The 13,667-nt window shown below is 48.3% G+C and overlaps 1 protein-coding gene across 5 annotated transcripts; it reads left to right on the top strand.

Annotated features, from left to right (window-relative positions):
- Positions 1-405: 405 nt before the first annotated feature.
- Positions 406-10,375, top strand: SMIM11 (small integral membrane protein 11). Of its 5 annotated transcripts, none has more exons than XR_004920366.2 (5): positions 419-553; positions 3,575-3,657; positions 4,297-4,399; positions 9,471-9,776; positions 10,193-10,375. XR_004920366.2 is itself a non-coding variant. In XM_036101879.2 (5 exons), exons 3-4 carry the CDS (start codon positions 4,388-4,390, stop codon positions 9,633-9,635), a joined length of 177 nt encoding a protein of 58 aa, XP_035957772.1. In that variant the 5' UTR covers positions 419-553; positions 3,575-3,657; positions 4,297-4,387; the 3' UTR covers positions 9,636-9,648; positions 10,193-10,375. The 5 variants fall into 5 exon arrangements, 1 of the variants encoding a protein (XP_035957772.1); XM_036101879.2 differs by having other exon boundaries at positions 9,471-9,648; XR_013449223.1 differs by having other exon boundaries at positions 477-557.
- The last annotated feature ends 3,292 nt before the right edge of the window (positions 10,376-13,667 follow it).

Here is a 13,667-nt window from a genome sequence, read left to right as displayed (position 1 = left end):
TCCTCAATCTACAGAAAGAACTCCGTGATATTGGTCTTTATTCGGGGTCTGGCTTGCGCCCTCCCGTGGGGCAGGGACTGAGCGTCCCCAAACTCTGCATGCGCGTGCTGCGCGTTTGTTGGAGTCTGGGAACCCAGAATGGGGGCTAGCGCTTTCCCAAAAGAAAATGCAAGCATTTTGTCAGAGGAGATGAACGCTGAATTTGGAAACTTCGGGGGAGCCAAGGATCCTCAGTCGCAGACAGCAGTGGACGCGAGAAGCCCAGCACTACGGCCGCCCTCCTCCCCCAGCTCCGGTAAATTCAGAACCGTGGCCTGGACAGCAGTGCCCACCCCGGCCAATCGTGACCCGTGACCCCCGCTCAGTCTCCCAACGCCCGGCCCACAGCGGCTCACTGCGCCGGCGCGCCGAGTGCAGCGCCCTCGGAAACAGCCCGGGCCCACTGCGCCGGCGCGCGGTGCGGTGCATTTCGGGACCTGTAGTTTCCCCGCCGCATTGTGGGAGTTGTGGTTCGTGTGCAGTCCCGGCGCTGGAGCCTCCGCGGCCTGGAGCTGTAAGTGGGTGACGTCCGCGTCCGGTCAGCGGGACCCTGACCCGAAGCCCGGCAACTCTTTGGGGCTCTGGGCAGTCGGGTGGACGGCCCCGCGTTTGCGCGTTCTGTCCAGGCTGCCAGCCAGCCGGCCCCCTGCCGCGCGGCGCCAGCTCCCCGGGTGGGAACCGGGAGGGGGCTGGCCGCCGCGGCTCCCACGCGCGGAGCGCCCCTGCCTGGCTCCGGCGTCCAGACGCCGCGGAATCCGCGGACCCGGCGCCCGGGGCGCAATGTTTAGGCTGGCACGAGTTCCGGGCGGGGCCCAGAGTTGTTCTGGCCAGAGGGTTTGGGCGGATGAGCGAATGTTCTGGACACCATGTTCTGTGGATGGGTGGGGAAAGCAACGGCCGCCCGTGGCCCTGATCTCCGGGTCTGAGCGGGGTAGGTGGTGGTGTTCCCCAGGTGTCGGGGCGGAGAGGACCCTGGCGTGGTCCCCCGGTTACGGAGGAGCCGAGATCCAGTGTCTCTGGCCCTGGGAATCCCAGGTGACCGGGGAGTGGGGCTCAGCAGTCCACGGTGTGATGCGCAAGGTTCACCTGCAACTAACTCCCTCCTCCCCGCACCTTCCAACTTCCAAAGATTGGGTGAAGAGTTGGGGTGACAAGGGTAGAGACTGGGAACGCGAACAGGTTCGGAACGTTCAGACTGACCTATCCTACTTAGCGGCTCGAAGAGCGTAGACACCAAGAGAGAGATGATCCTGGAGTTTGTTAGGTGTGCTAAGAAGAAAACGTGGATTGTGGACAGTATGTTGTCCAGATTGCTTTCCCTGGCCTAACCCAAATAAGCGGATAGCTTTTCTGGTTTTTAGGAGAAAACTGGCAAAGGAAAAATGGGGCTATTTTTACGGGAAAGGAGACAGAATCATTTCTATCTAAGCCATTGTTATTCTTCAGATTTAAGCTAGGATTGTGGATAGTTCCAGGGAAAGGCTAAAGCCTTCCTGCACTTCATAGATTTTATACCTCAAAAGTGTTCCCACCTTTTGGCTTTTGCGGTTCGGCCCTCAGATACGAGCTGCCTCCCGTCTGATGCTGCAGCAGGTGTGTGTGCCTGTGGCCTGCAGCCAATAGCCTGCTGATATTTTTAGCTTTCTCAGTTGTTCTCATTTGCCAAAGTCCTGCTGGGGTGCTACAGAAATGGCTGAGTTGGAGCGTGTAATTGCAGGGGGAAGGGGAAAGTTAGCATTTGGAGGCAGCAGGTGGGAATGAGCTGGATTGATCAGCCTTCTAGTCTCCCACTCTCTCACTGCATCCTTTCCGCTACTTTGTTTGCAGGTTGACTTTAAACATGTTTCTTTCTAAAGAGCTTGAATGACCTCACTCTCTGTATGAAGTCCAGGCAACTGCCAGTAAATTTTCGTAGTCCCATTCTGTGGTATCCCAGAGAATGGTGACTTACGAATGCCAGAGTTGCAGAGTTGTTCTTTGGATTCTGGTTTTTAAAGTGAGAACATTTTGGTTCAGAGAGGTGAATGGCTTACCCTAGGTCACGTGCCTCCCAGGGGTGCCACCAAGAATAGAGTCCAGCTCTCTTGGTCCCTGCTGTCTTGCCCTGACTGCATTTTGCCTTGCTTGCCTCTTGTTTATGGTTCTTAAGCTTGGCATGTCCATTAGCAGAGAGAGAGATACTTATTGTGACAATAATGGTTGATATTTATTTAATGTTTTCCATATGCTGAGCATGGTGCTTTGTGTTTACAATCCAGCCTCTGAAGAACTTAAAAATGAGGGACCTGAGGCTCAAAGAGGCCAAATGGCTTGTCCAAGGTCACACTAGTCTTAATCTTAGTCCTGGCTTGCCACAGGGCCAGACCACTGGGTGTTGTTGTTGTGTATTAAGTCAACACTATTTTTTTTTAAATTTCCTTAAATAATCTCCACACCCAATGTGGGGCTCGAACTCACCACCCCAAGATCAAGAGTTGCATGCTCTACCGACTGAGCCGACCAAGGGCCCCACTGGGTGTTCTTTTTAATTTATTTCCTCCTTTGAGCTTTTTGGACCTATTTGTCGTCCTTGACCTTGGGAATCAATATCTTACATTAATCCATTAATGTATAGGACATTAATCCATTAATTCGTATGTTAATTTATGTAATTAATATGTTAATTACATTAATAGGACCTCAGAAAATTAGGAACAGCCAAACTCACCTACTATATTTGTACACAACTCAATTAGAGTAAAAATAAAATTTACGTGACCTTAAACATTGCAAATTACAATATGGCTAATCCCTGAGGTTATCTGAGATTCCTGAAAGTGAAAATTCTAGCAATAGGTTATAATCCGTTAGGAACATACCCCTCCAGTGCAACTCAGAATCTGCTGCTACTTAAAGACAACCTGGCCATTTATCCATGAAGAAAACAAGCACCTTCAATCACCGTCATCACATTTAAACAGATTTATGGTGTACATTCCTATCATTAACTTATCTGGCTTTGAAAGAAGTCATGGGGAAAACTTGGTTATCTTGTGCCAACCACCAGCCTGTTTTCCAGATACTATGACCTTGAATAGATGAGGCATGAATTTTCTATAATTAGATGTTTTTGTAAGTAAAAGTTTTAGTGAAACATTTTTCCCTGAAGTTCATTTTATTATCCCCATTCTAAAGGCCTGTGACATTTTCTTGTGCTTTTCTTAATTCTAAGGACATGTGAAGACAAGCATCTGCATGATTTTTGAATGCACATCTTTCTGCCTACATCAGGATAAGACTCTGGTGCCACACTGGATGGGTTCAAATCCCAGTCCCTGTGTGACCCTGGATACGTTACATAAACTTTGTCTCCTCGTCTCTGAAATGGAACAATAACCTCTCCCTCCTAGGGCTGCATGAGTTTATGCAGCTGATGCGCCCTCGTGCAGCCCAGCACCGTGAAGTGAAGCTATGATTGTGCTCTAAGTTGCCAAATTTCATAAGAAACAGGGGCCCTAGAGCCCATTTAGTTGATACCCCCTTTCTTCATTTACAGATGGGACCAAGGCCCCAAGAGGGAAATCACTTACCAGAGTGTGTAGGTTCTTCATCCAGAGCTCAAGTCTTCTGACTCTTGGGGTATGTGCCATATTCTAAAAATAGCGACAGAGAAGGCCTTGGGGCAAATGCTTTGCTCCAGCCGCGTCCCTGACCTCCACTCCCTGCTTCACCTTCCCCTAGGTCTCCCTCACAGTTGAGATGAAATTCTAGATAGCAGTTGCTTTCAAAGGACAATTTTTTTCCCTATCATTTACTCCCCTCCAGATATTTTTTAAGAACCAATTTTTGCTTCATTAACACTCAGAGGACCTGAAAAACAGAAAGACACTCATCCACAAACCAGCTCTTGCCCAGGGCAGGACGTGGGTGGAGAAGTAGGTTTTGGACTTGGCTTTTCTGTCCACAGATGAAAGGCATGGGCGCACGTGTCCCCTTAGGAGCAGCAGCACTGTTAGCTCTGCTCCGGGCTGTGCTCCCACTCCCGGCAAAGAGCAGCTGGGGAGACGTTTCTGCTCACCAAGACCCAAGCCTGTGTCAGCCCTAAGCCAGGCCATCTGCTTCCCACCAGGCTCTGGGTCACCTTGTTGGGGACACTGACTCCTGTCTGCAGCCCTTGCTCTCTTTGCTCATGCGCCCTTTCTCTCCATCAAAGAGGTCTTCCTATGGTGATCTGCTCCGGAAAACCCCGAGTGACCTGTTTCTTCTCTTCTCTACCAGAATAGCAAGACCTGCCCTTCCAGCTCCTCTCCTCATGCGCTTGTCTGAGTGGGCCCGCAGTGACCCAGAGTGAATTCGCCATTGGCCCAGCATGAACTGGAAGGTGAGAATAGTTTTCAACATTATGGCTTGGTTTTTTTCCTTTGTCCTCATTGTAAAAATTCAGAATAACAGTTCTGTAGATGTAGGTTGATTAAAAAGAAAAAAGTGGATTAAAGCAGGAATCCTAATAATACTTTAAAAATAATATTTTCAGTTAAAACAGATAAAAAGTACATTTATTCCCCAGACTTTTGGAGGAAGGCGAGGCCCTTTCTTTGGGTGTACAGACTTCGGATCTGCCTCACTCTTCTTGCAAAAATCGTGCCTTTAAAGTTTTACCTACAGTTTCACATTTTGGTTTCTTTAAAGTGGGTTAATATTTTAGGAAACAATCTACATACAAGATACTTCCAGATTTTTATGTTTTTCTTCCCTGATCTTTTACATTTGTGTTACCAAGAGCACTTTTTTTTTTTCAACCTAAATTTGAAAATGCATTGAAAGCATTCAATTTAGTTTTCCCGGAAACAATTTTTTCCTTATATAACATAGCCATATTTCATAAGTATTGTGTTTAGATAAATTATCCATTATAACATCAAGTACAGCTTCAACTGGTTGGGGAATAAGCATAGCTGACGTCTGTAGCGCAGACTCAGCCTCCGGGAGCCCAGGTCCAGGGCAATCAGACGGGCGCCTGCAAGCTGTGGGCATTCAGTGGGCTCTGGGCATTCAGTGGGCTGTGGGCATTCAGTGGGCTCTGGGCATTCAGTGGGCTGTGGGCATTCAGTGGGCTCTGGGCATTCAGTGGGCTGTGGGCATTCAGTGGGCTCTGGGCATTCAGTGGGCTCTGGGCATTTGTGGGCGGGTCTCACAGAGGGAAAGGAGAGTCATCACTTAATCCCTGAAGTACATGGGGTGTGGTAAAGGTTGGTTAAGAGAGCAGCCACTGAAATATATTTTATCATAGATTCTTTGAAAGTATAAAATCCGGTAAAAATCGTGTTGTCTCACCCTCCAGAGACGGCTACTATTAACAGTTTTGGTGTGTTTTCTTCCAGTACTTTTTACATATATGTAAGTGTAGTGTGTGTATTTTCAAACTTATGATCTCACTGGGTGTATTTTTTTTCAATTATGAACCTTTCCTTGTTCAAAACATCCACCAGCTTTCCATTGCAAGGCTTACTGGAAAGATCTGGAAGCAGGACCAGGGAGCTGGGAGAGAGAGAACCCCTTTCCTTCCCCAGCTCCTTTGGGTAGGGGTTTGGGGGCCACCCAGGAGGACCATGGGGACTATTCTCCAGGACGAGCCTGGTTGAAGGTAAGAGGCAGAGTGAAGGTTTCTTGAAGGGGTTGAAAATGTAGGAGTGTTTGTTTAGCCTATATTGGGGTTCCAGGCTCACAGCAGAAAGGCTGGGAAGGAAAGATGAGGCAGTGAGGGGCTATAAGGGGAAGAAGCAGAAAGCAGGTGGGGTGGGATTTAGGGAAGGGCTTGTCCTCTCTGCGGTGGCCACAGTCAGTGGGGATGAAAGTGTTCATTTGAGCACCCAGGCCAATCCTGCTTGTGACAAAAAGAGTTCATTCTGATGTCAGGGACAAAATCTGCCCACACCTTTCCAACTTCGAGCAGATACACAGCTCTGTGGCTGCCAGGGAGCATCCTCATGTTTAAAAGGGGGCCTTTCCTTGTAATGTCAGAAGGAAGTGGCCTCCCCTTGCACCCTGACCTCACAGAGCTCTGGAAGGCGGGAGGATCAGGTAGCGCACAGTACCTCCTGCGGGCCTCCCTTTCTGGCTCAGAGGGCCTGTGGCCGTCAGTAACAGTTAACGTCGTGCATCAGCAACAGAGTGTGACCTCATTGTTGAAAAAATTAGCCGTCCTTATTACACAAGTATTGGGGATTTATTTTTAAAATTGGTATAGATCTCATCCACCCCCACAATATTTTATTCATTTGCCCTCTTGAAGGTTGGTTTGTTTTGAGAGTTAAAATGAGGGGCTCATTAGAAATCAGAGGAGGATCTAGCACAACGGAAGCTTGGTACCCTAGCGGGGCAGGAATGGATCCCTGAAACCCTTTGCTCTAAGCCCGTGTGGTGTCCTTGACCTCTGCTGCCACCGCTCTGCCCTCTCCCAGTCCCGAAACTTCTGCATCTTGTTGCCTCCTGTGTCCACTACCTTTAAGAAGAAAATAAGCCTTGAAACCACTTACCTCTGTCCGTGTGTTGATGTATTAACAATTTGGTGCATTTTCTAACTTCCGGTTGAGATCTCCATTCCCGTCCCTGCTGAAGCTGTCCCCTTTTCACATCACAGGGAGCCGTGGGCTGTGATGTGGGCTCCATCATAGTAGGACCCACAGGCCCAGCCGTAGAGATGGAGAGAACTGGAAGAGTAACTTTTCCCACGTGGATTAGTGCTTCAGTTGGCCTAGATCTACCTAGTGAACATAAAATGGGGTTTCCACCTCTAAACTGTTGATTTTTGCCTCCAAGGAAATAAAGTAAAAGAACATTTAGCATTTTTTTTCTTTCAAAGCTGGTTTGTAAACATGGAGTCAAGCCTCATTGTGACTGAGAACCTTCAAGAAAATAGATGAATTAGGGGATTGTTTGGGGGAGGTAGTAGAGGTTAGCTATGAGGAAGATCTGTGTTCTAAGCTGCTTATATTTGTCAGGAGAAAAAGGTTCACTCTTGCAATTTTTTTATAAGCCTTTTGTGCTCTTGCTGGAGTGATCTTTCTGAAGCGTGTATGTTGTATTTATTCTTTCCTGTTAGTGGTTGAAAACGATTATCCAGTTACTCAGTGTTCTTGTGTTCTTAACCGTTTTAGTTAAATTCAGACAATTTAAATATTTGGGTTCCTCCTTTTGTGATCTGATATATTCCTTCTGCATCACATGGCAACCTTCCTCAAATATCCGTAAGTAACCAGCTAAATAATTTCAGAGGTAGTGACTCCAGTTGCCTTAGGGAAACTCAGTAGCCAAGGCATCATTTATTTGCATAATTTAGCTGTAAAACTGGGGAGGGTTGGGGAGAACATGGTAGATATTACAGCGTCGTGTAATGATGAAGAGAGTTCGGGCTTTGGAGCAGTCCGAGAACTTGGTCAGACCTAACCTTTCCAGAGTTTATGCTTTCTCAGCCACAATTAGGACAGTCTGCCTGCCTCCTGGGGATCCGATGAGGGTCCCAGGGGAAAATGTAAGGGAGTCACTAAGTGCACAGTAAGCTTCCAGTAGGCCTAACCAATGCTCCGTCTTCTGCGTGTGAAATCTACGTCTAGGTCCGAGTCATCAAGAATTTTAATAAAATTAGGGCGCCTGGGTGGCTCAGTCATTAAGCGTCTGCCTTCGGCTCAGGTCATGGTCCCAGGGTCCTGGGATGGAGCCCCGCATCGGGCTCTCTGCTTGGCGGGAAGCCTGCTTCTCCCTCTCCCATTCCCCCTGCTTGTGTTCCCTCTCTCGCTGTGTCTCTCTCTGTCAAATAAATAAAATCTTTAAAAAAAAAAAGAATTTTAATAAAATTGTACAAACACCTATGCACATAATTTATGATTTCGTTAATTCCATTTCCTTAGAAATTGGGACACAGTGGAAAGAAGACTGGCCTAGGGGTTAGAACGTTTCATTCTGAGTCTGGCCTCCTTGTGAATTTGCTGTGTGACGTGGGTTGGCCTCTCCCCCGCCCCCCACCAGGAGCTTCCCTCTCCTTGTTTGTGAAACAAGGTGGCGGACTAAGTCATCTGTGAAATCTCCCCCAGGCCTCCAGCTCTGTGAGCATGTTGTTCCCAACTGAAGTTTTCTCTGACCGGTTGAGTTAAACTGTTACAAGGAGAGACAAATGTTCTTTCCATAGTAGAAGCTCATTATATAGGAATTGCCTATAATAAGTGATGTTTGGCAATTGAATGATTTCATTGGAATAAATCCTACCTGGTCCTCTAGAATGGTGATCATTCAAAAAAAGCATACCTTTATTTGGGAAGGAATTTTTAATCACAAAAAGCTCGTAACTATTATTCAGGTCATATTAATCATGTTTCTGAAACAAGTATAGTATTTGCCTTGAGATGCTATTGTGCTACGGAGACTATCATAATAGTTAGTGTACCTACTAGTACAGAGAGTAATTCAAATCCATAGCTATTCCCCAGGTATCATTTTAGCCCATGGGTTGTTTTTTTTTTTTAAGATTTTATTTATTTATTTGAGAGAGAGAGAGAGCATGAGGGGGGGGAGGGTCAGAGGGAGAAGCAGACTCCCCGCCGAGCAGGGAGCCCAATGCGGGACTCAATCCCGGGACTCCAGGATCATGACCTGAGCCGAAGGCAGTCACTTAACCAACTGAGCCACCCAGGTGCCCCTAGCCCATGGGTTAAAGCTTCCCTCTAACAGGAAATTACAGAACAGTTAATAAGTAGCTAAGTTTTCGTGTTCTGAATTTTTTTTTTTTCCAAGTAGGCTCCATGCTGTGTGTGGAGCCCAACACGGGGCTTGAACTTGCAACCCTCAGATCAAGACCTGAGCTGAGATCAAGAGTCAGATGCCCACCCGACTGAGCCACCCACGTGCCCCTTGTGTTTTGAATTTTTTTGTCTTTTTATATTTATTTTACCTTCCAAAGGCCGGTGCTAGTGAGTAGCCACAACCAAGAAGAAAGTGTAGCATGCTAAGGTTGGAGAATCCAGAAGGAAGGTCTGGTCTCGCCTCCCTCGAAGGGGCAGAAGCTCAGAAGGTCCCGTGACTGACCCCGGTCGCGTGGTCGTTGGGCCCCCGGCTCCATCTCCTTTCCCTGGACCACGGGGCCGCCTCAGAAGCAGAGGGCCTGGGGGACAGGCAAAGTGCGTGGTCCGGTTGTGAGGGACCAGAGTTAGGTCAGCGGTCCACGGGTGGTTCTCTCGTGAAGCCAGGAGCAGGGGAGTGATGGAGGGCAGAGGTAAGCCTCGACTCACCGGTGTGGGCCCGGGGACCTTGTCTGTCCTGGTCACCCGTGTGGCCCCAGCACCTCGCCTCGTGCCTGTTACATAAGAGGTAGACAGTAAAGGTTTGTTAAATGAAGGAACATGAAGGAAACCTTTCTTATCAATCATGGAACATTTAGAACGCTTGCTTTCTTCTTTAAGGTCCTTGAACACGTGCCCCTGCTATTGTATATCTTGGCAGCCAAAACCTTAATTCTCTGCCTGGCATTTGCCGGAGTCAAAATATACCAAAGGAAAAGGTTGGAAGCAAAACAGCAAAAACTGGAAGCTGAGAAAAAGCAGCAGTCCGAGAAGAAAGAGAACTAAAGGGAAACCAGAGGTACTGGGACTTCACACAAGCGGAATGTCCGGTGGGCGTTCTGCCAGGCCAAAGAAGTTCCTGTCAGGGACCCTTCCTTTTTTTGGAAAAGGTGTTTTTCTGACTGAAACTCAGGAGTTGGCACAAGGGTGAGCAAAGTTAAAAGGGGCAAGGGAAGCCCGTTCTCCTTGAAATGTTGCAGGTTGAAGTTCTGTCCCAGGCAGAGTCCTCCTTTTGTGTGTTAGACCGAGAAGAGGAAGGGAAAGACGGGGTGTGGGTCATAAATGCTTCTCCCCACCCACAGGCATCCACGGAGGCCTCCAGGGAAGGGGGGCGTTGGTGGCAGCAGGACTGGCCCTTCATTTTCCCTCCAGCCTCGAGCCTGGTTTTAACCAGGGGGGATGTTTAGCTGGGCAGAAAATCGTGAGGTTGAAAATACATTCTTTAATAGATAGACTTCAGTGGTTTCTGTTTGTTAAGTTGAAATGGCTGAGCATGAGGGGTAATGCCGAGCAAGTACAACATTCAGACGTTTCATACTTGTCCTTTTGGTCTTCCTTTCTAGAATTTGCAATTTAAATGTCAGCCTGAGTGGATTCCAGCTGAGAAGAAAGAAGAGACAATTACTGAATGATGTGTCAGAGATAAACTCCCAACCTATAGGGTTAACTAAAAATTATATGAACTTTTTTATGCTCTTAAAAGAACCCGTATTTTGTTTACTAAAATAAAATACCTTTGTGAAAAAGGGGGTCTCTTGTCTCTGGAATAAGCCAAAGTCTTTCGGTCTCACACAGACACCCACCCGCCATGTTGTGAGGGGAGGGAGTCTTGCAAGCCCGCACCCCTCCCAGCCCGTCTCAGCTCTGGGTGCCAGGTCACAGGTGCTCTTGACACAGGACTAGGCCGCAGGAGAAGTGGCTTCTGCTCTAGGGGCGGAAGGCTCGGCTGCCAGCCCTCCCCGGCCCTCTCTGCTGCTCTCCCCACACACCGCTCTTCTCTAGCCCGCCTTCCGCCATGTTTTCACTGTTGGGGTGGAGGGAAGCTGCACGCTCGTTTGCCTGGGGAGCGTTGGCGCCTCTGCCGACCCAGGAGGGTCCCCGTGGGGAGGGCTACAGGGTGAGACCCGCCGGCCACACTGGGTGGGAGACTCGGAAGAACTTACATCCCTGAGTCCTGTCATGAGAGAGTAAGAAGAGTGGTTGTACTGTCCTCTCCCCCGGTTTGCTTGTTGGGGTTTGCTGGTAAGAGATGAAGGAGGGCGCTGAGCCAAGGAGACTTCCAGATCTGAGAGGAGTGATACTAAGAATTTTTTTGACTCAGCACCTAACAGACTGAGATCTCTATTAAAAGATTCCTGTTGTCTCACTTCTCTGGATACCAGAGTGGGTGAGGGATGAGGATACATACAGTGCAGTGTTTGGTTTGGTGCCTTTGCTGGGGGCCACGGGGAAAATTTGCATGAGTGTACGATTGACCCTTGAACCCCATGGGTTTGAACTGTGGGGCTCCACTTATAAGCAGGTTTTTTTCAATAAATACAGGACAGCACTGTAAATGTATTCTCCTTATGTTTTTCTTAACATTTTTTCTCTAGCTTGAAGAATACGTTATATAATACATGTACAGAACATGTGTTAATCAACTTTATGTTAGTCGGTAAGACTTCTGGTCAACAGTAGGCTATTAAGTTTTGAGGAGTCAAAAGTTAAAACACGTGGGTTTTTGACTACACAGGGGTTTGGCACCCCTAATCTCTGCATTGTTGAAGGATCAACTGTATATTAATAGATGTCCACCCCACTCTGGCCCAGGTTGGTGGAACTTTGAATTTTAAACAAGAGGTATAAAAGGAATTCTATCTTGGGGCGCCTGGGTGGCTCAGTCGTTAAGCGTCTGCCTTCGGCTTAGGTCATGATCCCAGGGTCCTGGGATCAAGTCCCACATCGGGCTCCCTGCTCGGCGGGAAGCCTGCCTCTCCCTCTCCCACTCCCCCTGCTTGTGTTCCTGCTCTAGCTATCTCTCTCTCTGTCAAATAAATAAATAAAATCTTTTAAAAAAAAAGGAATTCTTTCTTTCTCGAATTTTACTGTGATTGCTGGATGCTCTTAATCACAATTTAGAAAGCAGAGTTTACATTTGTAGCTTGACCCAACAAGCTACAAATCCCCAAATAGTCAATAGGGCCTGGGTCTCATGGTGCATGAAGAGATGCCGGAACAGAAGTGTAATGCCCTAGGATTTCTGCCCTCCGACCCCAACGCTTCCATGACTTGCTCAGGTGGGGCCCAGAACTGACCCTGGGCCACGGCCAACGCTCCTGCATTTGTCAGGGTGCCCTGTGCAGCCTGGCTGGCCACCCACCCACCCACCGTGGTCTAGGAACTCTGCCTCTGCTTCCTTCCCTCTCTGGGGATCTAAGGCATTCCTGCCTCCCACCCGGCATCACGCCCATCACCTCTGGGCATCTTCCCTCCACGTGCATTCCCTGCTGTGCTCCTCAGAAATCCAAGGATGGGGGCTGTTGGCTTTCCTGGGGAATCTAAATATGCCTAAGCAGTGGATGGTCACATTTATTTTAAACACAGGTGCTTTTCTAGGGGGACTTAAAACTCGGCTCTGGAATTAGTGGAACATGGGGTCATCTTGGAAAATTTGGTAGAGGGGGACCTAAGGATTGAACTCAAACCATTGACCGTACCCATGGGTTTTTTGTACAGTGTTGGTTTTTTTCCCCGTCACCTTTCTTACACACTCTCTTCTACCACCAGGGGGAGATGAGTAACACCTCCTGGAGTTACTGACAACCATTCCATTCCATATGCCCGAAGTCAGTAGATTTATAGTTTGAGTTTAAAGAATTGGTTGGTTGGATGCATGCATGCATGGGTGAATGTAGGCAGACAGAGAGATTGGTAAGGCCCACAAGCGGGACCCCATATGGCCTGCAGCTAGCCAGCCCCTCTCTGGATCACAATCGTGAGCAAATCCATAAAGAGGAGACAGCCCCTGAGTAGCTGAAAGATGTTTCAGAGAGCATAAGCTGAAATCTGTGTTCTCTCCCACAGGGGAGCCCCAGGATCCCCTTACACAGATCCTCTTTAATCTTATTAGACACACCCCAACACCTTTTTATTGGTTTCAAGCTGACAACATATTGAAATACCTTAGAGCAAGAGAGGTGGTCTTTATGAAGCCCACCAAGTCTCTGAGAACTCACTGTATGATCGCCACAACCCCACACCGGGAACACCGCACATTAGGACATTATGTTCCCAGTGATGACCTTAGTCTCTAAAGGAAGGTTCAGCTGTGTTCTCATACTCTGCTTCACGAGGCAGAGACACACAGAATGTGTTTCAGGAACTGAATAATTCAAACAAAAAGTCTCGGGGGCTTTAGAAAGCGTCACCTCTCCCCAGACAGCATCCAAATGATCATCTCTAGGGAAACACAGTTGTCTAAATGACTCAGTTCAATGAGATGCCTGGGCCTTGACACCTGACCTGCTTACATGGATGCTCCTTGACATCAGCTGTCCCGTGCAGGTCACCAGTGTGCTGGAGCGAAGCCAGGGGATGATGGAGAGATTCTGGAGGGAAAAGAGAACTGAGGCTGAGTTCTCCAACATCAGCACACACGAGCGGCCGTTTAACACGCAGATTCCTGGGCTAGACTCCAGACCCACCACAGATCCTCAGGGGATCCCAAGGAGGTGATCCCTGGACCTTCTTTTGAGCTTTAAACAGACAGAAGGAGATGAGCCCCGGAAGCCGAGTCTGGGAAAGAGCATCCAGGGTAGGACGACGAAGATCCGGAGACAGCGAGGTAGCGTGACTCCTCGTTCAGCCCTTACTCTCCCACGTGCTCTACTTCTATTACCTCCACCAGCTGTCATTATCCTCAGATAAGGAAACAGAGGCACAGAGCCGTTAATAGCCCCATCTAAGGCCCCCAGCTGGCCAGGACAGAAACATTTCTGCACGATGTGTTAGTTACGAATAACTGCTTAGTTTTCAAATCATTGGCTCAGTATTTTC

Source organism: Halichoerus grypus, chromosome 1 (genome assembly GCF_964656455.1).
Source record: "Halichoerus grypus chromosome 1, mHalGry1.hap1.1, whole genome shotgun sequence".
In the NCBI taxonomy this organism is placed as follows: Eukaryota; Metazoa; Chordata; class Mammalia; order Carnivora; family Phocidae; genus Halichoerus; species Halichoerus grypus.
This window is presented reverse-complemented; position numbering and strand designations above follow the sequence as displayed.